The sequence below is a fragment of the Lemur catta genome, chromosome 17 (assembly GCF_020740605.2).
Source record: "Lemur catta isolate mLemCat1 chromosome 17, mLemCat1.pri, whole genome shotgun sequence".
Lineage (NCBI taxonomy): Eukaryota > Metazoa > Chordata > Mammalia > Primates > Lemuridae > Lemur > Lemur catta.
Window position 1 is genome coordinate 3,218,489 of NC_059144.1, and position 27,212 is coordinate 3,245,700.

At 57.8% G+C, this 27,212-nt stretch overlaps 1 protein-coding gene across 1 annotated transcript in view; it reads left to right on the top strand.

Annotated features, from left to right (window-relative positions):
* MAN2B2 (mannosidase alpha class 2B member 2) overlaps positions 1 to 26,164 on the top strand; it is a 38,629-nt gene extending 12,465 nt beyond the window's left edge. Inside the window, exons 5-19 of the mRNA XM_045528376.1 lie at positions 1,058 to 1,173; positions 3,590 to 3,767; positions 4,701 to 4,899; positions 6,688 to 6,878; positions 7,949 to 8,114; positions 9,550 to 9,683; positions 13,052 to 13,326; positions 16,494 to 16,685; positions 17,178 to 17,430; positions 17,927 to 18,037; positions 18,135 to 18,327; positions 20,546 to 20,683; positions 22,813 to 22,925; positions 24,575 to 24,692; positions 25,796 to 26,164. Coding sequence (XP_045384332.1) covers positions 1,058 to 1,173; positions 3,590 to 3,767; positions 4,701 to 4,899; positions 6,688 to 6,878; positions 7,949 to 8,114; positions 9,550 to 9,683; positions 13,052 to 13,326; positions 16,494 to 16,685; positions 17,178 to 17,430; positions 17,927 to 18,037; positions 18,135 to 18,327; positions 20,546 to 20,683; positions 22,813 to 22,925; positions 24,575 to 24,692; positions 25,796 to 25,893 — 2,475 coding nt within the window. The 3' untranslated portion in view covers positions 25,894 to 26,164. The remainder of the gene's footprint in view (positions 1 to 1,057; positions 1,174 to 3,589; positions 3,768 to 4,700; positions 4,900 to 6,687; positions 6,879 to 7,948; positions 8,115 to 9,549; positions 9,684 to 13,051; positions 13,327 to 16,493; positions 16,686 to 17,177; positions 17,431 to 17,926; positions 18,038 to 18,134; positions 18,328 to 20,545; positions 20,684 to 22,812; positions 22,926 to 24,574; positions 24,693 to 25,795) is intronic.
* Positions 26,165 to 27,212: the final 1,048 nt, after the last annotated feature.

Genomic DNA, 27,212 nt, shown 5'->3' on the forward strand with positions numbered 1-27,212 from the left:
CTGGAAGTCCGGAATCAAAATGTTGGGAGGGCCACATCCCCTCGGAAAGTGTGAGGGAGGGATCTGCCCCAGGCCTCTCTCCTCGGCCCAAGATGTCTGTCTTCCCCCTGAGTCTTCACACCGTCTGCCCTCTGTGCGTGTCTGTGCCCAGAGTTTCCCTTTTCACAAGGACGCTGGTCCTGCTGCATCAGAGCCCACCTTAATGACCTCATTTCAACTTGATTAACCTGTACCTTTACCTCTGTAAGGGCCGTGCTTCCAAATAAGGTCACATCTGTGGTACCAGGGGTTAGCACTTCCACATAGCTTTTGTGGGGGCCACGATTCAACCCATAAGAGGTGGGTGGAGTCATAATTATCCCCATTTTACAGGTGAGGAAAGTAAGGCCAAAAAAGGTAACAACTCTGTCCCGGATCATTCTAGGAAGAAGGTTCTGGAGAGTAGCTGTAGACCTGGCTAGAGGGAGTTGCACAAAGTGTATTTAGGCCCTAGGAGGGCAAGAGTGGTGTCATTTGCATTGTCATTAGGAGCTCAGTAGCCCGCACTGAACACTGAGCACACTTGCTTTGCCAGCTCCATCTCGCCTGCAGATGGCCCTATGACCTGGGCAAGGCTGTCCCCATTTTCATGCAGAAACCAAATCACAGAGGCCTTAGGCACTTGTGTATGGTCCCAGAGCCAGTGAACTAGGATTCTATCCCTGCTTTGTATCCCTGAGCACTTTCTAAACATCAGAATAATTTTTTTAAAATAGACTGCACACTTGGTGGGAGGTGATGAGTTCCCTGTGCCTGGGGGTATTCAAGCAGAGTTAAAATGAGCTTCTCTTAGAGGCCCTGGCGGAGAGAAGCCTGCACTGAGAAACAGGTAGGGTGGATCAGCAGCTCCTTCTGGAAGGCAGATGCCACCACATGTGGCTTTGGGCACATGAGAGGAAGCAGCAGAGGGAGACCCTATCCTTGAACACTGAGAAGAGGCAAGGTGGGGCTGGGGGAGGCAGAGCCGGGGTGGCCACACTGCCCCTCAGCCCTCACTCTGCTCCCTCTGGGTTTGCAGGAGCTGCAGTTCGTGTGGCAGGGGTCCCCGTCCCTGTCTGTGCAGCAGCAGATCTTCACACACATCATGGACCAGTACAGCTACTGCACCCCGTCCCACATCCCCTTCTCCAACAGGTGCGTCCTCCTGCCGCCGCCTGTCGCCTGCTCGGCCCTGCACGGCCCTGGGGCTCTGAGCACAGCAGGGTTTGCCCAGCCCATGCCGCTCTTATGCAGTGTTTTGACAATGGCTCGCTGAGAATTTCCACATAGAGTTTCACATTTTTAAGCCTCTCTGACAGAGTGGGTGGGGTTATTAACCCGATTTTATAGATGGGGAATCTGAGGCTCAGAGAGGGTAAGTGATCAGCTTAAGGTCACCCAGCCTGTGAGTAGGGGAGGCAGGATTTAACCCCAGTTCCAGGTAACAGCAAAGTGCTCCTTGTCATGGGTCCCTGTCCTGAGGCAGGAGGATTTAGAGGATGAGGCCTTTATGTCAGCATTCCCAGGAACCTCCCACCCTGGCCCTGGCAGGTCCCTTTCTGCTCTGGCCTCTGCTGCCCCCGTCTGCAAGGCAAGGAAAGTGAGCCTGCTGGTTCCCTGGAGCCCTGCAGCCACACGTCGGCCATGGCGTCCCCGGGGCGCTGTCAAGCTTCCCTCTGACGCCCTCCAACCCTTCTAGTTTGATTTTCCCTCAATGGTGGTGGCCACCTGGCTCCCCGCCTCCACCCCCCACCTGCCACTGGGCTTGGAGAGGGTGCCGCGTCTGGGGTGCCCTGGATGCGGGCGGAAGGCCGCCGACACGGATGCTGCCCCACCGGCCCCTGCTGTGGCCTGGCTTTGTTGGGGAGCTGGCACAAGGGTTTGTCCCCACCCTCCCTGTCCTCTCTGGGTCCTTGTCCTTATCAGGGATCACAATGAAGAAGGCAGGAGGAGTGGGGGGAGAGGGCATGGGATGAATCTGCTCGTCATTGTCTCATGGAATCACCTGTCCCCACCACCTCGTGTCTACCCCGACGGTGAGGGAGGGTCCTCGCCCTGAACAGCGCGAGGTAGGTGAACACACCACCTGACACGGGACGGGTGAGACCGGCAGCAGTCTGTGCCTCTCGTACACGCACAGCCCCGAGGAGGACGGTGCCCTGTGTTGCATGTGCCCGTGGGGGCTGCCCGGGGTCAGGGTGGGCAGGCAGGGCAGGCCGCGCAGTGACGAGAGGGCAGTGCCTTCTGGCTCCTGTGGAAGTATGTGACTGGCCTGTTGGAATAATGTCACCGGCCAGCAGGGAGGCGAAGGCCGCCAGGCTGAGGGCCAGGGGGGTGCTGGTCCGGCTGCCGGGGGAACACGCGGGCAAGCAGCCTGTGTGCTGGCAGTAGCCTCACCACACTCCGCCTCCCAGGGAGGGTTGGTGAAGACACGGTGGGGACTGGCAGAGCCCCCGGGACAGGGTGAGACTCGGGCCCAAGTGCACGTTCCTAGCTGCTTTTCAGAGCACGGGCAGCCAGCTCCAAGCACCTCAGAACCCTCCCTCACAGTAGCGCCATGAGGGAGACACTCTTAGTGCCCCACCTTCCAGAAGGAGAAACTGAGGCACAGTAACCCACCCCCATCCCACGGCTGGCAAATGTGGCAGAGCCAGAGTTTGGTTCAGGTCTCTGGCTTCCAAGCCTCTGTGTCATGGCAACAGCCACCTGCAATCTCTCTGCAGCCGGAGAGCTCTGGGTTCAAATCCCGGCTCTGCCGTTTGTGCCTGTGGGGCCTTGGGTGAGGTGCTTGGCCCCTCTTGGGGTAGGAAAGGAAGCGGCAGGGGCAGCTGGGGAGAACCTCAGAGGGCTTCGTTGACAGTCGCGGCCTCTGTGCGCCAGGCACCGTCCAGCTTCTGTCCGTGAACTGTTTTCATCCCATCCTCATAACAACCAGCCACACGTCTTCCCAACAAGGGGACTGAGGCCAGTGTGTCCGCAGTGGCAGAGCTGGGCAGCTGCCCAGGACCACAGGCTCCAGGTGACGTTCCCATGGGTGTCACCGAGGCTGCAGAGTGTGAGCGTGACAGCATTTCACTGGGGCTCTCTCGGCCCCTCGGCTCACCCCTGGGATCAGCGCCATGCCAGGCCACGCGGGACCCACAGCAAAGGGAGAAATCCATTCCTGTTGATCCTGTCTTTGCTTAAAACTCTGACATTTTGTTCATCGTGGGTTTTTTGCATTAACTTTGACTTTTTAAAGTATTGCACTAAAATATCATATACCTTGACTACTGAGATTTTGGGGACCTCCTTAAATTCTGTGCCCTAGGCGGGGGCCCCACTTGCCTCACCCTGTCCCCAGCCTGCCTGGGGTCCTGAGATCATGGATCTAATGGACACGGAGGTGGCCCGCACGAACGAGCAAATGAGTCTCATCTGGTCCACTGCGGGGTCATCGTGGGAGAGGAGAGTTCAGGCTCGGGTGAGATGGTGTGCGGAGGCCCCGGGCCAGTGAGTGCTGGTGCCGGGCCTGAGCCTGCCTGTCCGCAAAGCTCCTGTCTTCTCCCAGTGACCTTCTGCCCGCCCTCAGGTCAGGGTTCTACTGGAATGGTGTGGCCGTCTTCCCAGAGCCACCTGCGGATGGGGTGTACCCCAACATGAGTGAGCCCGTCACCCCAGCCAACATCGACCTCTATGCTGAGGCCCTGGTGGCGAACGTGAAGCAGCGGGCAGCCTGGTTCCGGACACCGCACGTGCTCTGGCCCTGGGTAAGGCGGGTCCCAGGCCCGGTGCCCTCAGCACAGCCCGGGACCGCTGTGCAGTCCGCCCCTGCACCCGGGACCACCCGAGCCAGGCCAGGCGAGGCGGCCATCCTCAGTCCGGCAGCTCTGCCCTCCCTTCCTGCAGAGCCCCGGGCCTGGCCCACTCAGCCCCTCCCGACCCGGGACGCACACGGCCCCTCCCGCCCGAGGGAGCGTCGCCCCATGCCCGCCTCTGCAGCTCCGGCCAGCCCCCCTCTTTCCCATCACGGCCTTTGTGGCCGAGGCCCAGCCAGAGCCTGGCCCCCAGCTCAGTCACCGCGTACCTTAGCACCTTCCGAGCTCCAGTTCCTCAGCTGTGCGGCAGGGCGATGACAGTACCTGCCTCACAGGTTTGGTGAGAAGTTAATTGAGGGACAGTGTTCCCAGAGGCCAGTGCCTGACGTGTCATCATCATGGCTATACTTTAGCGATTACCCGCTGCGTGCCTGGCACTGTTATGGGATATATTTGTCTCATCAATCTAATTTGCACCTCGGGGCCTAGGAGACAGGCACTGCTGGTATCTCATTTTGCAGTTGAGGGAACTGGGGCCCAGAGAGGTTAAGGAACTTTCCTGAGACCACACAGCTACTAAGCAGAGTGGCTAGGAAGGGGTAAAAGTTGTGTCCGACCCTGTCAGGAGGGCCTCACAGCTGTCTTCTTAACCCGTGACTGCCTTCTTTGAAGGTGAGTCGTGGCTGTTAGCATTGTTATTAATAAATATATTATTATGGTTTGGATAAGTAGCAACACGATGGGCTTTAAGAGGTGCCCAGGGGCTTCAGCTATAGGAGCCAGTTTGGGGCCCTTGTTGGCCACCCTGGAGAGTGGGAGGGTGGCTGGGGGGAGGCCAGGGCTCTGCTCCGGGAGTACAGGCATTGCTCCGTGTCCGGCCCGCAGGGGTGTGACAAGCAGTTCTTCAACGCTTCGGTGCAGTTTGCCAACATGGACCCGCTGCTGGACCACATCAACAGCCGCACTGCCAAGCTCGGCGTCTCTGTGCAGTATGCCACGCTGGGCGACTACTTCCGCGCCCTGCACGCTCTCAATGTCACCTGGCGTACCCGAGACTACCACGACTTCCTGCCCTATTCCACAGGTACAAGCCTCTGGGGTCTGGGGGTGCCAGGGAGGGTGCAGACCTTCTGCCCACCTCAGTGTCAGCTCAGCGCTGCTCGGTGAGCCCAAGAGGGTGCCAGGCTTGCCCCACCTAGACGTCCTGGCTGCCACAGCACAGCCTCTCCCCAGTGCCCACGCGCTCAATGTCCTGCCTCCACGCCTTCGCGTGTGCTGAGCTCCCTCTGGGAGCACCCTCCCCCCGCCTTCTCTTCCTACACAAGTCACACATACTCCTCCTCCAGGAAGCCCTTCCCAACAACACTAAGGCTGGGCCAGGTGCCTCCCTGTGTCCTGACGGCCCCAGGCTCCCTCTTACTGCGCAGTCATTACCAAGGAGCACCTGTGTCCTCGGGCCAGAGCTGGGCTGGCTGCACTGCCTGAGGGTTAAAAGGGCCAGCCGTGGAGTGAGCCTCTGCACCCTGGCACTGCGTAGGTAACCAAACTGCCCTGCCTCAAAATGGGGACAGTGCCGGTGCTTCATCCACGGGGCTGCTGTGCAAATTAGATGAGCCAAGAGAAGCTCTCAGCTGCTGCCCAGCGCAGAGGCCTGCAGACCAGGCGGCATCTTAATCCTTTTTGTGTTGCCACAGCAGAGCCCCACGGGCTGGGCCATTTATAAAGAAAAGAAGTTTATTTGGCTCACAGCCATGGAGGCTGGGAAGTCCAAGGTCGAAGGCCCACATCTGGTGAGGCTTTCTTTCTGTGTCGTCCTGCGGCTGAGGGCAGAAGTGCAAAAAAACAAGCGAGCAAGAGCGGGCCGAACGTGCTCTCGTAACGCGCCGCTGGCAGAGCAGCCCCCTCCGTGTGACAACACTAGTCCGTTTGCGAGGTTACGGCCCTCGTGACCTGGGCACCTCGTAACTACGCCACCCCTTAGTACCGTCACAACGGCAATTAAATCTGAACATAAGTCTTGGAGGGGACATTCAAACCACAGCACCCCCCTTCCAAAGAGACAGCGCAGACGGACTCCAGCCGTAGGGCTCCTTCCAGCCCGGCACAGCCCAGACTTGCCGGCGACCTGGGTCAGTCCTGCCCTTCTGGGGTCTCTGCGTCTGAGTGGTGACGAATGGGGCTGCATAGCACTCAGGACCCTACCCAGTAGAGGTGTGGGGTGGACACCCATGTGGGCGTGGTTGTGGTTGAGGTGGGCGTGGCTACACCTAGTGGGGGCGGTACACGGAAGTTGAGGTGGGCGTGGCTACACCTAGTGGGGGCGGTACACGGAAGTTGAGGTGGGCGTGGCTACACCTAGTGGGGGTGGTACACGGAAGTTGAGGTGGGCGTGGCTACACCTAGTGGGGGCGGTACACGGAAGTTGAGGTGGGCGTGGTGTGGTTGCAGCGCAGGCTGTGGGGTCCCCCTGCCTGGCCACTCAGCTTGGCCGTGCAGCCATGGAGGACCCCGTCGCTCTGACCCCACAGCCTGTGGCCTTTCCCCAGGGCCACAGGACCACCCCTCCTGGTCTGGCCCAGGTCCTACTGGGAAAGAACAGGGAATCAAGGTAAATCGAGGCACAGCCCAGACCTGGGAGGAGCGGGAAGGCAGAAACAGTGGGAAACCGTGAACCAGCTTCTGAGCCACGGGAAGCCGCTCATTGAGAGGCCCTGGTCCCATCGTCATCCTCTGTGTCTTGGGTCAGGACAGCGGCTACCTGGAGCTTCTCACCTCCTGCCTCTGTGGCCCTAGCTTCTCTGCTCTGCCAGGGCTGGGCTTAGTGGGCTCCGTGGAGGACATCTCAAGGTCACCGTCTGCCGTTTTCTCCCAGAACCGTTCCAGGCCTGGACGGGCTTCTACACATCCCGCAGTGCACTCAAAGGGCTGGCACGGCGAGCCAGTGCCTTGTTGTATGCCGGGGAGTCCATGTTCACGCGCTACATGTGGCCAGCCCCTCGAGGGCCTCTGGACCCAGCCTGGGCCCTGCAGCAGCTCCAGCAGCTCCGCTGGGCGGTCTCCGAGGTAACGCCACACTTCTCAGCCACAGCAGCAGGGTTGGCTCCTCCCCAGCGGTGCACTTCCCCACCCTTGTCCTAGCAAATCCTCCCAGCCCTGGGACCCTAGAAGCCCCACTTTACTGAGGGGAAAACCGAGGTCCTCTTTGGTCACAAGGCCAATGCATGGTGAAACTGGGCCAAGGCCAAGGTCTGGTGGCCTTTAGCTGGTGGCCTTATTAGGCTCTGGAGCAGATTTACCAAGAGGGATGAAGGCCAAAGTGAAATGGCAGTCACTCTGGCAGGTCTGCCGGGATTCACAGCTCAGCTCAGCTGTGTGACCTCAGGCACATGACCTTCCCTCTCTGAACCCTGATTCCCTCCCCAGACAATGACAATGACACTCCCACAATTAAATGTGGTAATAACCTGCTTGGCACGGCAGCCGCCACAAAGCAAGTTAAGTCTCCATCTCCACTTGACCCCACTGTACAAAAGGGGAAACTGAGACCCAAGAAGTCCTATAACTTGTCCTCAGTCACCCATGCAAAACAGGGCCTCGCCAGCTGTGACATCTTTACAGTCATCTCAAGGGAATTGCTGGTAGAACACGTCACTGTGGTATAGGAGAAATGGGTGACTTTAAATTCCATCAGACCAGGACGGGCCAAGTGGCTTCACCTGTGGAGCCTCAGTTTCCCCTTCTGTGGAGAGGAGACAGTTCCACCTCTGCCTCAGGGCAGAGTATAAATGTCTTGAGTGGAGTGGAGCGTGCCCAGAACCTGCCCAGAATGTACCTGCAACGTGCCAGTGGCACCTGTGGGGAGGTTCGGTCTCAGAGATGCAGCTGGGCCTTCCCAAGAGTCTGTTTTCTGCCCGAGAGGAGGACAAGGGCAGGGTTTCCACAAGGTCAAGAAAAGCTGGGCCAGTTCATCAGCCTCTCTTAGCTTCAGCAGCTGGGGGAGGGACCCCCACCTTCTCCCCTGGCCCCAGGTGACAGGGACCGAGAGCCAGCACGCAGCAGGTGCAGGTGCCTCCCAGCTGCCTTGCGGGGTCGGGTCCTGATCTTGTTCTTCCTCCACTCTGGGGGTGCCGCAGGTCCAGCACCACGACGCCATCACCGGGACCGAGTCCCCCAAGGTGAGAGACATGTACGAGGAGCACCTGACCTCGGGGATGCTGGGTGTGCGCAAGCTCATGGCCTCCATCGTCCTGGACGGGCCCCAGCCAGGGGCAGGGCGCGCAGCCCCGGCCGCTGACCCGGGTAAGCCGGGCCCCTGCGGGGAGGCTGTGGGTTCTTTCTGAGACAGGGGCAGGGGCGGGGGCCTCGACAACCTGGGCTTCCGGGGCATGGCAACAGCTCAGGCAAGTGGCTTCGGTCCTCTGAGCCTCTGTCCCCTCAGCCGTGAAATGAAGAAGGGCCATTAGAGCAGAAATAACTGCCAACATGTTTTGGACATTTACTGAGCGCAAATACCCACGCGGCATTTGATACAATGCCTCACCAGGCTCCACATGACAGGAACTGTCACTGTCCTCGTCGCACAGCTGAGGAAACACACTGAGAGGTTGTAGACGAGCTCAGGGTCACACGGGTGGGAAGACACGGAGCGGGGCTTGGACCCTGGTCCTGCGCTGCCCTGCCTTGCGGAGGGAGTGTGGGTGTCCTCAGGGGCCCGGCCCCGCCCTGGCCTCCCGCACCCGCTCCCGAGCTCCGCCCTGCCCAGCTCACGCACGTCAGGGCGGCCGTGGGAACGGCCTCTGATGTGAGGTCTCCCGTGTGTAGAGTGACCGATCATACCAGTGTGCCTGGCACTGAGGGGTTTCAAAACCGGGGAAATCCTGGGCAGATGGGGACAATTTGTTCTCCCCACACGTCCATGAGATTTTCCTGTGCACAGGGCCCCCAGCTCCCCAACTTCTGAATGTCCCCGCTCTGGCCTGCCTGCTGCCCTAACAGTGTCTGGGCTGTGCCTTCCACCTGGCCTGCCGTCCCTCCCCCCTGTCTGTGTGTAATCCCATCCGACCTGCAGACTCTGCAAGGGCCCCTGGGTGGGGACCTGCCCTCAGGGACACCAGTCTGGTGAGAGAGACAGTTGTAGAAAGAGCTGCAACTTCACTGCCGAGCGGGGCAGTTGAAGAGCTGTCATTCCCGTGAGATGCTCATGTCATTTTGACGAGACACTCACCCGGCCTGTGTCTTCCAGTGAGCACACAAGGGCGGCCCCTGAGCAGGGGGCAGGGAGAGAAGGCGAGGGAAGGCGTTCCAGCGAGGCAACAGCCTGCGCAGAGGCAGGGAGGCTGGAAGCGTGTGCCGTGTTGAGGGACACGGGAGTTGTCAGACATGGCCAGGTCCACATTGCTGGGGCCTCAAATGCCGGGCTAGGAATTGGACTTGGCCCTACAGGTTCCAGAGAATTCTCTAGTGGCTCATGGTACCAAGCTCTCAAAGCTTTGGAGGCAGGCCTTAGAAGCTGGGTCACCTTGGGCAGGTGACTCTACTTTCCTGGACCTCAGCTTCCTCATTGGTGAAGTGGGCTGATAGGGAGAGATGTGTGAGGAACTGATGGAACCTTGACTTTCCAGAGGGAGCTCTGGAAGGCCGGGTCTTACTGCCTCAGTTTCCCTTGTACTGAGGGATGCCCAGGGGTGTTCAGTGAGCCCAGTGGCAGCGAGCAAAGCCTGTTCTCCGTGTGCAGGTGCAGGGCCCGCAGGACACTTTGTCACAGCCTACAACCCGCTGGCCTGGACGGTTACCACCATCATCACCCTGACCATTGGCTTCCCTGGAGTCAGCGTCACAGATGAGTTGGGCCACCCCGTGCCTGCACAGGTATGGACGCCAGGTCCGGCTAGAGGGGCACTTGCTATGTGCTGACACCTGCTGTGGGCGGGGCGCTGTACACACGTGGGCTCTCCTGGCCCTGTGAGGGAAGCCTTGTCACCCCCGTTCTACAGGTGAGGAAGCCAAGGCTCAGAGAGGCAAAGTGGTTTTTTTTCCCACCGCCAACCAATTCTCCACTTCTCTGGCACCAACTGGGTGTCGCAAAGTCCAATTCAACTCTGCACTAAACTACCTGGCTTGAGCACAAACCCCACAAGTTAGGGGCTCAGTTCCATAAGACCTCACACTTCAGATGCCAGCCACAGATGGGGTTCCCAGGCTATCACACTTCTGTCCAGGTGACCACAAATTCAAGGGTTCCCACAATCCCCCCAGATTTGATAATTCACCAGAATGACTCACAGAACTCAGGGAAACACTGTACTTACAGTGACAGTTTTCTTGTAAAGGGGACAACTCAGGAACAGCCACATGGAAGCATCCCAACCCTCTAATCCCTGCTGGGTCACTCTCGGGCTCAGCCCCACCCTGAAGCTACCTAGTGCCCCACCAAAAGTCACCTCATCATAAACTCAGGTGGGCTTGACAGGGGCTCCCTGTGCATAGGAGACGCCCCTCTCACTCAGGGGGTTCCTGTGGTCTCAGGGGCTCTGTGCCAGGCACCAGAGACAAAGACCAAATATGTGTTTTCTTATGGTCCCCCACAAAATCCCTGAGGTTCCACAGCTGGGCGGGAGCAAACTCCCACCTTCCCAGCCACCACTGATCTGTCAAGGCCATAGTTAGAATGAAAGTGTGACAATACCTTGCCAGGGAGACCTCTCCGAGAGACATGTGTCCACTAAGGGCCAGTCAGGTCTGCCCAGGGGACTGACACTGGGCTTGGGGCATCCAGTGTGGCCAGAAGCGGAGGGGCATCTCTGCCATCGTCCTTGCCATCACCCTGAGGGCGTGGAGGCCTGCTGAGACTAAGGGACTGGTCTGAAGTCCCCAGCAAGTGAGAGGCTGCCCCGACTGTGAGCCTGACGCTTCCCTGCCGCACACAGGCGGGCACCTTGCCTGCGCACTGACGTGCTGACCCTGTGGGCGCTAAGGCCCTCACCCGTCTTCTCTGCTTGGGCTGCTATAACAAAGCACCAGGCCAGGTGGCTGAAACAACAGACACGTATTGCTCCCAATTCCAGAGGCTGGAAGTCCAAGATCACGTGCCAGCACGGTCAAGTTCCAGTGAGGGCCTCTTGCAGGTTGCTGTCGTCCCGTTGTGCCCTTACATGGAGGAAAGAGGGTGAGAGAGCTCTCTGGGGTCCCTTTTATAAGGGCACTAATCCCATTCTTGAGGGCTCCACCCTCATGACCTAATCACCTCCCAAAGCCCCACCTCCTAAGCGATGACACTTGGGATTAGGATTTCAGCATTTTGAGAGGGGACACAGACATTGAGTCCACTGCATTGTTCAAGCCAAATGGGAGTTAGCAAAGTGGCGTTATGCCCCTGTTCCCTGCTCCTGGGGCCTCCTACTGCTGTCACCTCCCTTCAAAGCTCTCCTACATGGGAAGCTTTCCTTATGCCCCTTCCTCTGCGAATGTTTATAGTCTAATATAAATCTCCACTTTGGCATGTGGCAAGGCCTTCAAGTGTCTAAAAGAGGTGCTTTAATGGAGGTGCTGATGTCAGGGAGTGGTGCCCAGACCGGCCGTGTCTGTACCACCCAGACATCCCTGGAGCCAGCACCAGCTCCAGAAGGCACCCTACATGTCACCCAGCCCACCCTTCCTTGGGGTGGTGGAGGATGGGCTGACATTACTCAGTCACTCAGCAAACACTCCCAGATACCCAGTCTGGCCCAGCCCTGGGCTGGGTGCTGGGTCCCTGGACATGAGAGGCCCAGGCCTCATCCTAGGACACAAGTGTGGACAGCTGTGGTGTGTACTAATGACTTGGGAGCCAGGGTGGGGCCCCTTTGGAGGCTAAGAATGAGGAGGAGCTTGTCTGCAAGGGGTGGGGAGTGGGCTTGGGCAGACCCAGCATGGAGCCCCCTTCCCACCTAGATGCAATGCGCCTGCTCTGGGGCTCCCACTGTGTGTCCGGCCCTGTGCTGGGTGCTGGGGACAGAATCCCTGCCATCAGGGGCCTGTACTCGGTGGGGAGACAGGCCAGAACCAAAATGGAACAGCACAGACAGTGGTAGACGATGTGATCGGGATGCGGGGGCACCAATAGAGCAAGTTGACGGGGCGGGGACACGTTCTAAACAGGTGGGCCAGTGGCATCGATACAGGGCCAGGCAGGCGAGGAGCAAGTGTCTGCTGTATTTCGGGGATGGCCTAGGTTGGGGGGCGTGTGCAGCAGTCATGGACTTGCTACTGGGGCCCCCAAAAGGCCTCCCACAGGGCATGGAAGCTGCACGCCGTAGCTGGAGGGCGTGGTGGGGCTCACTGAGCGCGCCCAGTGACCCCTCCCGACCTCCCCTCCCCAAATCAGATACCGCAGAGGTGGGCAGAAGCCAGGAGGGTTAACCTGAGAAAGTCCTTTTACGTGGAAACTGGAGGATTAGGGGATTGCTCCTCCTAAGAGAAGACACTCCAGGGGGCAGGGACCGTGTGAGCAAGGGCTGGCAGGCAGGAAGGCAGGAGTGTGGGGAAGGAGGCAGTGGTGATGCTGAAGCCTGAGGAGCTGAAGCAGTGGTGGTGGGAGGGGAGGCTGGGTCCCCACAGGCCAATGTCACCCGTTGGAGCAGATGAGACTCTTGAAAAGCTCACTCTGGTTGCTGCGATGGATGGATCAGGGAGATGGGAGTGGACACAGGGACACCTGTGAGGACGCTGGGCAGTTGTCCAGGGAGGGGAGAGTGAGAGGCTCTGAGAGTCCTAGAGATGACCATGGGTGGCCTCGGTGGGGGTGGGGTGGCTGCAGGGGAGCAGGTGTGGGAGGGAGGGTAGCTGGTGAGGTCAGCTGTGGACAGCCAGGTGGAGGCGTCGAGCAGGGAGCTGTGTTCGTGGGCCCCAGGTTCCAGAATAGGTCAGAGGACTTGGGATTGGGAATTGGGAGGCATTACTTTTGGCTGGGGAGGGATGACTGAAGGAGCTGGGGGTATTCAGCCCGAGTGAGAGAAGCCTTGGGCCCCCAGAGCCAGCCATCGTCAGGTGGCCAAAGGGCTCTCCCAGGATGGATGTGTCTTGTGGGGGTCCCAGAGGGCAAAGCCACAACTGGGGAAAGGATGCAGGGAGCAGAACTTGGCTGCCTCGGGGAGTAGTGAGCACCCCATCCCAGGAGGTGTGCGAGCCAGGGCACTGAGGAGACTGAGGTCATCGAGCCCTGAAACCCACCCTTGGCTCCCATCCTGCTGACCTTGCAGATCCAGAACTCGACAGAGACCCCATCGGCGTACGTCCTGCATATCCTGGCCGCGATCCCGGGCCTCAGTTACCGGCACTATGGCATCAGGCCCACGGCAGGGGCCCAGGAGGGCACCCAGGAGCCGGCCGCCACCGTGGCCAGCACCCTGCGATTTGGCCGCAGGCTGAGGAGACATGCCAGCCATGGGGCCAGCCGCCTAGTGCCCGTGGTGAACGACTGCTACACTGTGCTGCTCGACCAGGACACTAACCTGATGCACAGCATCCGGGAGAGGTGAGGCGCAGCCTGGCACCCAGGCCCAGGGGTCTCAGTTGCTTGCCTGCCCTGGGGAAGGACCAGAGGCTGGCGAAGCCACCGTGATCCTCCTGCCATCGTGATCTTTGATATTTGGAGTGTGAGTGTAGCCCGTGCGGGAAAGGTTGTCTTATGCTTTTCCACTCCAGGGCTACTGATCCCTGGAAAAGGGGGCAATGAGGGACTCACCCTGGGAAGAAATATATTCTGTGTTGTCTACTTCTTTAATTTAAACAAACATAAAATCTCTATTTGGTGAATAGTCATACTATCTTTAGAATAGGAAGGGACCCTCGAAATCATCTAGGCCCACCCTCCCACCTGTCCATCTGGCAAGTCATCCGTTCATCCCCGTATTCATTTGGCAGCTGTGTGTGCAGAGAGGGCAGCTGACCTCCCAGGAAGGTCCTCCCAGCTGGCGTGGGGCCAACCCTGTCCTTCCTCAGGCCACATCCAGGGCAGTTTTCATCAAGCCCAGCTGCCTGTGTCAGAGCACCCACTGTGACGTCCAACCCGAGAGGAGCATGTGGCAGACAGGGAGAGGACAGCAGCAGAACAAGAGGAGAGAGAGGGCAAGGGAGGCAGGGGGTGTTCCCAGTGCTCAGCCCAAGGTCATGGTCAGCAGCTCTCTGCCACAGAGCCCCAGGGCTTCCCTCCAAATGGGACCCCGGTCGGGTCTGTCCTCAGCATCCCACCAGTGGCTCCTGGGGACAGTGGGGAAGGGGGCGGCTGCCAAGGGGGGAGTTGGGCAGGGGAGCAGCAGGGAGGGCTGAGGCCCTCATGGCTGTTGTGCATGGACACCAACCCAGCGCAGTTCACCTTGAGGGGAGTTCATTCTTCCTTATGTAGCAGCTTTATTGAGATACAATTCACATACCACATGGTGCACCCATTTAAAGTGTGCAGTTGAGTGGTTTTTAGTGTAGTCACAGAGTTGTATGACCATCACCACAATCAGTTTCAGAACATTTTCATTACTCTCAAAGGGAACTTCATTTTCCCCTCCCCCACAGCCCCCGGCAGTCTTCATCTATTTCCGTTTCCGTGGATTTGCCTGTTCCTGGACATTTCGTGTAAACAAAATCACACACTGTGTGGTCCTCTGGGGACTCCCTTCTTTCACTTAGCACACATCTGCCTGGTAGCCGGTGTCAGGACTTCGTGCCTTTCCGTGGCTGGGCGGCACTCCATTGCGTGGCTGTGCCGCTCTTTGTTCATACATTCTTTAGTCGGTGGATGCTGGGGAGCTCCCGTCAGCGGTGCTGGTGTGAACACCTGTGGGCGAGTGTTTATGTAAACACACGTTTTCATTTCTCCTGGGTATACAGCGGGCAGTGGACTTCAACTAGGTCTCAAGTTAACTCTGTTTAACCGTTTGAGGAACCGGCTGCACCGTTTCATGTCCCCAACAGCAGGTTACACGTGTTCCGATGTCTTCACATCCTCACTTGCGTGTCGCTTTCTGTCTTTTCTGTGACAGCCATTCTTGTGGGTGCGAAGTGGTGTCTCACGGCGGCTTTGGTTTGCGTTTCTCTGCTAACTAGTGACGTGGAGCATCTCTTCATGCAGTCCCTGGCCACCTGAGCATCTTTGGTGGAATGTGTATTCAGATCCTTTGCCCGTTTTTAAACTGGGTTGTCTTTTTATTATTGCATCATAAGAGTTCTTTATGCATATTCCAGATACAAGTCCCTTATCACGTATACAATATGCAAGTCCTGCTTCCCATTCTGGGGCTTTCTTTCCACTCTCTTCATGGCCTTGGCGAAGCTATGTAACAGGAAGCTGGGGGCAGGGAGTCTGAGGCCAGAGGTAAAGGCCTTTCCTGCCAGATTAATGAAAGTGATCCTTTTTTCTGTGAGCAGGGCACTTCCTTCCCTGCCCCAGCTCCAATCCCATGGAAATTCCCCAAGTGGGTGCAGAGCCTGTCCACTTCTTCATCTTCCGCCATGGCAAGGCCAGGCCCACATACCAATACATCACTTGTGGCCAGGTGCTGTGGCTCACGCCTGTAATCCCAGCACTTTGGGAGGTGGGAGGATTGCATGAAGCCAGGAGTCTGAGACCAGCCTGGGCAACATGGTGAGACCCCATCTCCACAAAAAATTTTAAAATTAGCTGGCGTGGTGGTGCACACCTGCGGTCCCAGCTACTGGAAAGGCTGAGGCTGGAAGATCACTTGAGCCCAGGAGTTGCAGGCTACCGTGAACTATGATCAAGCCACTGTACTCCAGCCTGGGCAACAGAGTGAGACCCTGCCCCCCAAATAAATAATTCATCACTGCGCACTTGGTTGGGCCAAAAATTGCATATTTAAAATTAAAATACTCATCTATCTACAAGGCTCTGGCCGTTCCCACTCTTTCCCCCATCCTCTGTCGTAACTCAAACATCCTACTATAAGGGCGTGGGCAGAGTTTGGAGTAGGGGCTGAATCTGGGTGTTGATGTGCACACTTCCTAGGTGTCTCTGATCCTGGGCCAGTGACATCGCCTCTCCCAGCCTGGTGTGCCTCAGTCTTGGGCTGGATTAATAGTCCCCACCTGTGGGGGTCAGAGAATTTTTTTCTGAGACAAGATCTCGTTCTGTCACTCAGGATAGAAGGCAGTGGCATCATCATAGCTCACTGCAGCCTCGAACTCCTGGGCTCAAGCGATCCTCCCACCTCAGCCTCCTGAGAAGCTGGGACTACAGGCGCTTGCCACCACACCCAGCTAATTTTTAAGTTTTTTTGTAGAGATGCTGTGTTGCTCAGGCTAGGGGGTTGGAGAATTTAACTGGGTGCACAGGGTCAGGAAATTCTGGTGTCTTGCTGGGCAGCTCGGGTCAGCGTGACAAAAACCCATTCTTGGGCAGGTCTTCCTGGCAGACCAGGCTGGCCACCAGGGTGAGCAGCCGTCGCCTATGCTGGCGGCAGGAGCTGCCTGGTGCAGCAGCTGTCCCTGCCCCGCTCTTGTTTGTGATCCGCTCTGGGGCGGGATGACTCTAAGCCACACTGGCTCTGGGTGGGGTCTCAAGTTTGTCTGTGAGCCTGGTTGTGCAGACTCGTGATGCTGCTCAGGATCTGCAGAGGTTGCTAGCCCGGTTCCAGATCACAAGACGCTGTCTATGATGACAGTGACATGTGCTCTTTCCTGCCTCTGCAGACAGAGTAACCGAACGGTGCGCATGACCCAGGAGTTCCTGGAGTACCACGTCAACGGCGATCTGAAACAGGGCCCCATTTCCGATAACTACATGTTCACACCCAAGGACGCCGCGGCGCCTGCCTGGGAGGCCGTGGAAATGGAGATCGTGGCGGGAAAGCTGGTGACTGAGATCCGGCAGTACTTCTACAGGTGCCTCGTCTGGGGTGACCCTGACAGCCAGGCACAGCCGGCGCGCGTGGGCAGGAGAATGCGGGAATGAAGGTCCTTCCTCACTCCTGGGCCGTGCTCAGCACGCGCTTGTTGTGCAAGGGAAGTGCCAGGAGAGGACGAGTCGCCCGGGGTCTGTGTGCTGGCTGCGATTGCCTGTGCCGCGCCGCGTCTGCCAGGAGCCAGTCAGAGCAGGGGCAGAGACCCAGGGTCTCACCCGCACGAGAGGAGTCCTTGTGCTTCCACCAGCAGAGCAGTCGTGAGCCATCGGCCTGGCAGGGCAGCTAGCTCTGTGCTATTGGGGAACCAGGCCACCCGCATTGTACCCCTCAGTGTCCCGGGTGGGGCCACTGTCCACGTGGCCCAAGAAGGCTTCCTGCCTGCCCACCCTGCATTCAGGAAGGAAGGACAGAGGGAAGGAAGCATCCAGAAGGCTCCTAGAGCTTTACTTACCGGTGCCCTCTTCTCCTCCAGGAATGTGACCACCCGGGATTACACGTACGCAATCTACTCCCGGCTCACCCACGTGCCACAGGGCCATGACAGGGAGCTGCTCTGCCATCGGATAGAGCAGCAGTACCACGTGGGCCCCTTGGAGCTGAACCGAGAGGCTGTCCTGAGGACCAGCACTGATCTGAATAGCCGGCAGGTCCTCTACTCGGACAACAACGGCTACCAGATGCAGCGGAGGCCGTACCTGGCCTACTCGAACAACAGCATTGCTCGGGTATGCCCTGCGATGACCACAGCGCGCCCCAATGGGCTCTGCCCAACCCTTTGAGCACCAGCTTGGAGCGGTAGAGGCCTCTGGAGAGAATTCTTTTAAAGCCCCCTTGCCCATGTGTCTGCCCTTTCAGGGGTCGAGAGCTCAGGCTCTGGGTCAGACTGGTGTCTGAATTCTGGTGCTGCCACATACGAGAGACCTTGGTTTGTACCTCGGTTTCCTCATCTGTAAGATGACTGCTTCATCAAAGGGTCAGACTGAGGGTTCATGAGATGATGGAGGTCAAGAGCTTAGCTGGGGCCTAGCCGCATGGCAGTTGGGTTACACGGCAGGGGAGCAGTCAAGCTGGGATGTGAGCCCCGTGCTGGTCCCCACCCCATGCTGCAGCTGTGCCTGTGGGGAGGCCTAGCTGGGGGGGCAGAGGGTGACCCCTGACCAAGTGGCCTGCCTACTTCACCCTTTGGTCCAACCACCGGCCTGGTGACGCTTATGTCTGCAGAATTACTACCCCATGGTCCAGTCGGCCTTCGTGGAGGATGGCAGCAGCAGGCTCCTGCTGCTGTCAGAGCGGGCGCACGGCATCTCCAGCCAGGGCAACGGGCAGGTGGAGGTAGGAGAAGGCACAGTCTGTCCTGCCGCAGCCCCCTGTGGCCCCACCTATGTGCATGCTCAGGTGTGACGGGCCTCTCAGGAGCACTTTCCTGTAGGTCATGCTCCATCGGCGGCTGTGGAACAACTTCGACTGGGACCTGGGCTACAACCTCACGCTGAACGACACCTCAGTTGTCCACCCGGTACTCTGGCTTCTGCTGGGGCCCTGGTCGGTCACCACTGCTCTGCGCCAGAGGAGTGGGCTGGCACTGCAGCACAGGCCCGTGGTGCTGTTCGGAGAGCTGGCCGGTAAAGGGGCACCCTTTCAGAATACACGTCACCACTGCCCCAGAGCAAGCCAGCCTGGCCCCGGTGGGTCTTGGGAGGGGCTCGTGCCCTCAGGAATCTGGGCAGCTTTGGGGCAGGAAGGCACCTCAGAGATCTCTGGTCCAAGCCCCTCATTTAATAGATGGGCAAACTGAGGGAAGCAGTGGCTCCCTCGAGGTTATTATGCAGCTAATCCAAGCACAGAGCCAAGACTTACACCCACTCCTCGCTCCTCTTCCCTGCATCTTCTCTATTTGCTTCCCTGATACACCGTTTACTTTCTTAATATGACATTATTCGCTATGTTACTTCAGGTCTGAAGGCTCAGCATTTAAAAAACTGGTTTTGTCTGAATCTAGGTATGCTGTCATCAGGTGAAGGTGCTTCCAGTCCATAGTCTAATCTGCAAGGTTAATGCTTTGCCTCCACTGAGGTTTCTATAGATGAACAACCATGTAGTCCTATATCTTTATTAAAATAGTGGACCATGAGAAACATTAAACAGTGATTACATTTAAAGGTATTTTGGAGCAACCTTTAAAGAATTAAAGATCTAGGTAAAATTTGGTGCCATTCTCACTAATCCATGAACTCTTCTTTTTCTACTCACTTGCAGAGGTTTTGATTAGAATGTGTTTTTAAGGTTCTGCCTGCTTTGGTCTTAGAGCCAGGACCTGCCCAGGTCATTAGCAAGCAGGCAGGCTGTCACTCACTCAGGCAGCAAACGTTTGCTGTGCGCCTGCAGTGCGCCCCAGCTGCAGTGCATGAGAGGCAGCCCCTGTCCTACAGGAGCTCGCATGGGCTTTCGGATGGGGAGGACACAGTCACACAGAGCCAGGATTCAGGGTAGAGAGGGAGCCGTGCCATGGCAACGGCCTGGTGCTCTGTGGGTTTGGAGGAGTGTGAGACCACAGGCCAGGGGGAGAGCAGCGATCAGGTCCAGGGCGTCAGTGCAGGATCTTTGTGTGGAAGTAGCAGAAACAGGAGGGACTGCTAGTTGGGCAGGGCCTGGGGAAGCTCTGGAATCTAAGGAGGAGCTGGACAAGAGGCCTGGGTGGGAGGCAGGCAGCTCCAGGTATCCTGGGGACAGACATTCACGGCCATGTCTCTCAGGACTACCACTGAGCTACCTGCCGGGCACCTCAGTTCCCCGCGTCAGATTCCCGGGAGGGGCCATCTGATTGGCCTGGCAGGGTCGGGATCTGCTCCTGGATTGGTCAGTGGTTTCTTCCTGGCAGCTCGGCGCCTTTCCTGCAGAGCTAGATGTCAGCATGTCTGAGCAAGTGCCACGGCTATTGTCAGCGCCGTCCCACCCGCCCTCACTCTGGTCTCTGTTGGTTGCAAGTGAGAGAAACCAGCTCGAACTCGCTGCACCCCAAGGAGAGTGTACCGTGAGGCCCACATCACCGAGCAGAGGGCAAGGGTGTCATTTGGCCTCGAGGACGGGAACCCTCTTGAGACTGTCCCTCTCCATCTCTCCCCTGTGCTGCTCTCTGCTGCCATCCTTCTCCCCCTACCTGGCATGTGGCTGTGAGCAGCTCTGGGGCTGCTCTCAAAGAACAGTTCTGTCTCCCCCACCCAAAAGGAACTGATACTCGGACTTTCAGTCTTGAGTACAGAAGTCCCAGGGAAGGGTTCTGATTTGTCACACTGGGATCAGGTGGCCTGTGCCTGGATGCATCGGTGTGACCTGAGATATTGTGAGAAGATGGTAGCTCCCGCTGAAAGTCCAGAGTAGGAAGGAGAGGGCACCGAGGTGCCTTCTGAGCAAAGAGACTGGTAGATGACAACACAAGGGGGAGCTGGCCCCCCAGACCTCCAGTGGAGATAGGGTTCTGCATCGTGGACTTGCTGTGACCTTGAACAAGCTCTGCCCCTCCCTGGGCCTTATTCTCCTGCTCTCTAGTTTGAAGTGGCTAGAGGAGCTTCAGGGTCCCTCCGGCCCTGAAACTCCATGATCTCAGCAGTTGGACACGCAGGGGGAAAGGCTTTCAGGTGAAGCACATGAGCAGAGGCGAGGAGGTGGCAGCCTGGGGCACTGGCACCAGCAGGTGCTTCAGGCTGACGCGGTGTAGGCTGCACGCGGGGGTGGGTGGGGGAGACTGGAAGGGGCAGGGGCAGGTAATGTGGAAGCTCTGTGTGCCAGGAGGAGGAGTGGAGCCCCCAAACCCTGTCCTCACTCTGTCCATCTGCCTTGCAGGGACTGCCCCGAACCGCCCAGGATCCCAGAAGCAAGAGGCTGTGACACTGCCCCCGAATCTTCACCTGCAGATCCTGAGCATCCCGGGCTGGAACTATAGCTCGAACCACACCGAGCACGTGCAGAATCTTCAGAAAGGTGAGGCAGGTGTGCAAGGGGCCCAGATTCACTCCTCCCTCAGCCAGGCCCCTGGGCCACCACCAAAGGGGGCTCACCTTAGAGTTGTCATGGCTCTGCAAGGTCACCCAGACCCCATCTGGCAAACGGGGACAGCGAGGCCCACAGAGAGTTGGTGAGTGACCAGAGTTGTTCTGCAAGCCAGGGACAAGGTGGGCCTGGACCCCAGCCCAGGACCAGCCCACACCAGTCTCTGAATGGATCCACCCCACCCCCAACTCCAGACTGCTGTCCACATCCTGCCCAACCCTCAGGGCTGCACTCCCATCCTGCCTCCTCTAGGGAGACCTCCTGGAGCCCCCAACCCCCGAGTTCCTGCTTGTCCTCTGAGCTCAGGCAGCCTGACTGCTGGGAGCTCCCAGTCATTCACTCCACCAGTGTTTCCTGTGCTGGGCACTAGGGAGTGAGCGGTGGCCAAGGTAGGCAAGGTCCCTGGGCTCTGTGAGCTGTCAGTAGAGGCGGAAACATCCAAGTCACCAGACTGTGGTGACCGTGATAAAACAAAGCCCCGCAGGGCATCAGAGAGGACTTCCGGAGGAGGTGACACCTGCCAGGAGCCGACTTGTCCTGGGGCCACAGCCGCAGCTGCACCTTACTGCCCCTTTATACTGTGAGCAGCTCGAAGCAGGGTCTGACCATGCCTCGGCCATCCTCCCGTCCCCAGGGGCTGGCACACCTGAAAGACGGCTTAGTAAGAATCTGCAGAGTTAAGAACAAGGAGGAGAAAGAAGACACATTAACCCCCAAGTCCTGAGCCAGTGCAGAAGCAAGACAGGATCAGCCCGAAAGGCCAAGCAACACCCTTATCCTGACAAAGATGGTCTTGGAGGCTGCGGCCTAGTCCTGCAGCCAGGGTGGCTTCCCAGAGCTGAGCCCCAGCGTCACCACCTCCCCCATCCCAGAGACACAGGGTGGGGCAGCCCCCCGCAGCTGCAGAGCCTTTCCTTCCAGCTTGTGAGCGTGGCCCAGCGCCATTGAGGACGTTTCCGTAGGCGGCCTGCTTCCAAATGGGGGCGGGAAGAGGGGGCTGGGCTGAGCAGGCCTCCCAGACGCCCTGTTAGGAGAGTCAGGAGCCCACTTCCCTGCACACTCGCAACTGCCTTGGGAAGCCGATCCCTCATCACCCTGCCGTACAGGCCAGGAGATGGGGCCTTCCCTGCCTCTGGAACTCGAACCCTTGACCATGCACTAGGAGCATGTAGAAGCCACTTTACAAACCTCTTAGCTTTTGTGGTCTTGGGCAGCCATTCCTGTGTGCCAGTCTGAAAACCAGCAACCTCATGGCCCTGTGATGAGCTCTTAAAAAAATACTGGTGCCTCAGTTCTACCCCCCAGACAGTCTGATTCAGTTGCTTTGGGGCATAGCTGGGGTTTGGGAAACACTGATGTCAACCAGGCCTTGACCTTTCTGGGACCTTGAACTCCGTACTTTCCTCTGAGCTTTGGTCTTCTCATCTGTGAAATGGGAGCACAGCAATGAGCCTTTCTGTGCAGGAAGGTGAGACGGACACAAGGTCACGTATACCACATGGTGAACGAGACCATTGTGTCCATCGGGGGTTATGCTGCAGTGAAAAAGAGCCCCAAGCCTCCCTGTCCTAACAGTGTGAATTCGTTTTCCCCTATGCTAGTGTCCCACGGGGGTTGTCAGGAAGGCTTTTTATCCCCGTGGCTGCCAGGCGCCCCCAACGGAGGCTATATTGCAACCGTGCTTCCTCAGTCACCAGAGTGGGAAAAGCTTCTGTCGGGAAGTGACACATCACTTCTGCTCACTTTGCATTGGCCACAGGTGACTTCAAAGGGGGCAGGGAAGGAGAGACCTGGAGTATTTCAGGACAGGTTCAATCATGCCTGAGACTTATGACGAGACTGATGGCATCATGTTAGGGGGCCTTAAAGTCCGCTAGACCTGGGTGGGAATCCTCCCTCTGCAGTGCCCCACCTGTGTGGCCTTGGGCAGGTGACTGCCCCTCTCTGAGCCTTGGTTTCCTTGTCTGTCACAGGGAGGTAGAGGAGTCAAGTGGTAAGTCACCAGGTATAGAGTGGGGACATTCGGGTTGGTTAATGCCACCTTCCTTCTGCCCCCAAAGGCCACCGAGGGGAGGCCCAGGCCGACCTCCACCGTGTCCTGCTGCGGCTCCACCACCTGTATGAGGCCGGTGAGGACCCGGTCCTGTCTCAGCCGGTGACGGTGGACCTGGAGGTAAGCTGCCAACCCCCGTGCCAGTGCCGCCCCCAGACCCCCAAATCAGGCCTCCCCTGCAGGGCCCTGCCTGAGAAATGGCCTCGGCAAAGAGACCCGTCAGGGCGTGTTCGCAAACGGATGCCGGGTGGGCTCTGGTGGGCTCAGGGGGACATACCTCCCACCGCCCACCCTGCCTTTTCATGTCTCCTGCGTGTGTCGAGTATTACGACAAGCCTGTGTTTATTTATTATTTATTCTTATTGAAAACTTTTTAAACAACACAGATATCATCTGTGTAATAACAAAACAAACGCCTTTGAGGGTGACTTAGAGTCAGACAGTCCAGGGTCCGCCTCCAGTCACCTCCTCTGGGCACCTCGAGTGCCTCATGCCTCTGAGCCTCAGTTTCCTCACCTGTACAGTGGGGGGAGATGAGAGTTCTTTGCCCCAAGGGCTGTTGAGAGGCCCTGTGCAAGGGTGCCTGGGGGCTCATCAAGTGTCAGTGCCCCACCTTGTCCTCAGAGGCCCCCCAGTCTCTCCCCAGCAGATCCCGCCTTGAGGCGCCTCATTTCTTCCTCAATTCGCGTTCTTTCTGGGGGCTAGGAGCTCCTTATTTCATTTCCTGCTCACACACAGTGTCTGTAAGTCTCTGCGTTTCCGCCTTGGGCCTTCTTCAACATGTGCCCTCAGAGGATGGAGAGAGGCCGGTGACCGCCCACCGCACCACGGCCCCTGCCCCTCCTTCACGGCCTCCGCCATGGAGGGGCCGCCTCTCTCCCCACCAGTCCCCGGCCTGCCAGCAGGAGCAGAGAACACAGTGTCGAATCTGCACGTTGGTCATCGGTGCTGCCTGTTTTAAAGGAAGAAGCGCTGAGGCCTCGAGAGGAGGGGATGGTCAGGGTGGACGTCACGGGTTTCTTCTCCACGTGGGCGGTGGCGGGGTGGTGGGGCGGAGACGCACGGCAGCCCAGAGTGTGTGTGGCCGCCAGTCGTAAGACACCTAACAGAAGTGCTGTGTTTTCTCACCTGACGAGAGTGTCCGTCTTCCCACCCAGCTGTCATCAGCATGCTGGCTCTTTGTCCCATGTCCTTGTTTGTGGTCACTAGATGGCACAGGCCTCCCGTATGAGCAAATGTAAAGGCAGGAGGGGCCGGGGGTAGCAGCAGAAGGGCCTTGCCCTGGAGCGGCTCTTTCCTCGTTTCAGCGCACAGAAGCTTCTCCAAGAACCATCCTCACCCTCCCAGTCTGCAGACTTCTCCAGGACTGTATGGGCCTCTGCCTCCCCTAGCTGCAAGGGATGCCGGGACAAAGCTTACTGGGAAAGGGGGGATGGGATGACTCTGACTGGCTTCATCCTGGGCAGGGCACGGCACCACCTGTGCTTTGTGGGGGAGGGACGCAGCGTGGGCCAGCAGCTCAAAGGCCTCCTGGGCCTGCTGGCAAAGCACACGCTTCCCCAGCCTCAGTTTGCTCATCTGTAAAATTGGCAGCCAGTCCTGCCCTTGCTGCTGTGCTGTGAGAAGTAGGTGAAGGAGGTGTGTGAGGCACCAGGGCAGGGTCTGGAGCCCTGAAGACACACAGTCCATGGCGTGGCTGCTGTTGTGGTTCTCTGCTCAGATCTGGGGCTTCGCTGGTGCAGCTTCCCACCTCTGCTCCATTCCTGCAGGCAGTACTGCGCGGGCTGGGGCCCGTGGTGGCAGTGGAGGAGCGCTCGCTTACAGGAACCTGGGACGTGAGCACACTGCGCCGCTGGAGCTGGGGGACGCAGACTGGCCACTGCAGAGGTTTGGGAGCCCCTGCTTTATTCCCCGGCCCTGGATCCCAGCCAGGCCTAGGAGCCGGACAGACCTGGTTCAAATCCAGCCATCTGCCCCTTACACCTGTATGACCTTGAGTGCTGCCTTCCCTCTCTGAATCTGCAGCCCTCCCAGATCTGCCGGTGGGCTAAGAAAGGCTTTGGCTCAGTCTCCACTTGCCAGAGCTCCACACAGCCTCGTGCACACATGCACACATAGACCACATGCCCTGCCAGTGCCCTGGGTGAGAGCCCCATGTTCTTGAGGGGGCCCTGGGGCCCTCTGCCTGACTTGGCCCTGCTGACGTCAGCCGTTCCAAGCCTCACACTGCACACACCACTGTTAGCTCCTGCGCACCACAGGCAGCCTCATGCCTCCCAGTCCTTGCCTGTGCTGTCACCTCTGCTGGAATGCCCTTGTCCTGTTCATTCTGGCCAGCTGCTGCCCACGCTTCCCTGGAGGCTTCCCCTGAGTCCCTGGCCAGGTCAAGTGCCTCCTCTGCTGCCCTGCCCAAGTGTTTCCTCTGTCCTGTGTACCTCCTTTTTGCCCACTCCACATGGCATAGTGCCCGGTACATGGTGGATGCTTGCTCTGTGATGGATGGATGGTGGATGGAAGGAAGGAAGGAAGGAGGGAGGGAGGGAAGGAGGAAAGAAAGAAGGAAAGAAGGGGAAAGGAAGGAAGGATGGATGATGGATGGTTGCAAAGGGATGGAGGGAAAGGAAGGAAGATGGATGGGTGAGGGATGAGTGAACAGGCTTCCCTCCCAAGAGTGGAGCCCAACCCCAGGGCATGACCTCAGTGGAGCCCAGTGAGGCAAAGGCCAGGGTTCACCAGGTGCCTCAGTAAGAAAGCTCTTAGGCCTTGAGTCCAAAACCCCATGAGAAAATGAGGCCAGTGGGGCCGGGCCCAGGGGGTAGGGCAGAAACGCAAAAGGCCCACTTGCAGCAGGAGTCCTAGCAGGTGGGGGCAGCCAAGGGCCATGGTCACGGTGGGAGCCACAGCAGACTGTAGACAGGCAAGGTGTTGTGATGGGGAGGCTGGGAGGAAGCTCCAAGGTGCAGTGCTGGACAGACCACCTCTGCCCCCAGGCTGCTCCACCTTTCCCTGGAGGTCACCAGAAGGCCCCACCATCACCATCCACCCAAAGGAAATCCGGACGTTCTTCGTTCACTTCCGACAGCAGTGAGCCCTCAGCGGAGGCTGCTGGCCCCAAGGCTGCCCCAGGGACTCTGCGGAACAGAACAGCCCCAGGACGTGGAAGAGTAGTGCGAGGGACCCGGGATGGGGAGTAAACTGCTAATCCAGCAGGCTAATGGCAGGAAATGATCACATTTGGGGCTTTCTTTCTTATTTTTTTAAATAAAATGTACATTTTAAGATCCAGGTTCTTCCCCTCCTGCATTGGAGCCAGCCCTTTCCTCTTCTCTCACATAAATGATAGTTTTCTCTCACATAAATGATTTGTTTTCAGTTCATTTGGGTAAATACCAAGGAGTGTGATTGCTGGATCATATTGTAAGAGCATGATTTAGTTTTGTAAGAAACCACCAAATGGTCTTTTGAATGGCTGTATAATTTTGCATTGCCCTTAGCAAGGAATGCGAGTTCCTGTTGATCCGCAACCTCACCAGCATTTGGTGTTTGCAGTTTTCTGGATTGTGAATATTCCAACAGTGGTGTCTCGTTGTTTGAGCCATGTATTTTTATTCATACCCAAAAAAATGATGAGCTAGCTGCCTCTGATATGTCAAGAAAGCCCAAAAGTTGCATTTTTACAAGAGCAAATGATGTAAAGAACCTGAGAAAGGTCTTCCAAAAAGATATGCTTTTGTTTCTCTTCATCTTTAACTCTGCCGTATTCAAATCTGTGACGTGTGTCCCTTTGACTGGAAAACAGAAGCCAATCTTTGGCACTTAGGCAAGCTGGATTCCTGCAATGTTCAATGCTATTTTGGGACTGGTCAATAGGCTAGGAAATTAATTTTTCCTTAAATTGTGTGTTGAGTGAATGTTAAAGCAAATTTACTAATGCATCCCTAGGGCCGCCCAGGGCGTTAGGGACACAGAGCTGAAGGCTGACAGTTGACAATGCCTTTTCCACAAACTGGACTCTGGGTCTGCTGGGGCCTCAGGGTGAATCCGACCAGGCTTTGACCCTTGGGGAGATCGGTTGGTGGAAAGACACGCGGACACTTCTGACTGTAATCCAAGCAAGAGCATTACACTTCAGGACGGCGAGAGGGGTCGGTGGCCCCACGTGAGAGGAAAGGGCTGAAAGTCACCCCAGGGATGTCACAGCCTTTGCTACACCATTACTTAGGACCCTCCTGTCCTGGTGCAGGAGGACCTTGTTAACAATGTCAACTCCCGGACACGAGAAGCCGTCTATGTGGGGGACACCCGGAAGAGATCACCCCGCGAAACCAGGGTAGAACAGACGTGACGCGCACCCAGTGCGGGGAGAGCGAGAATGAGAGAGAACGTGCGCGCTCGTGCTCGTGACTG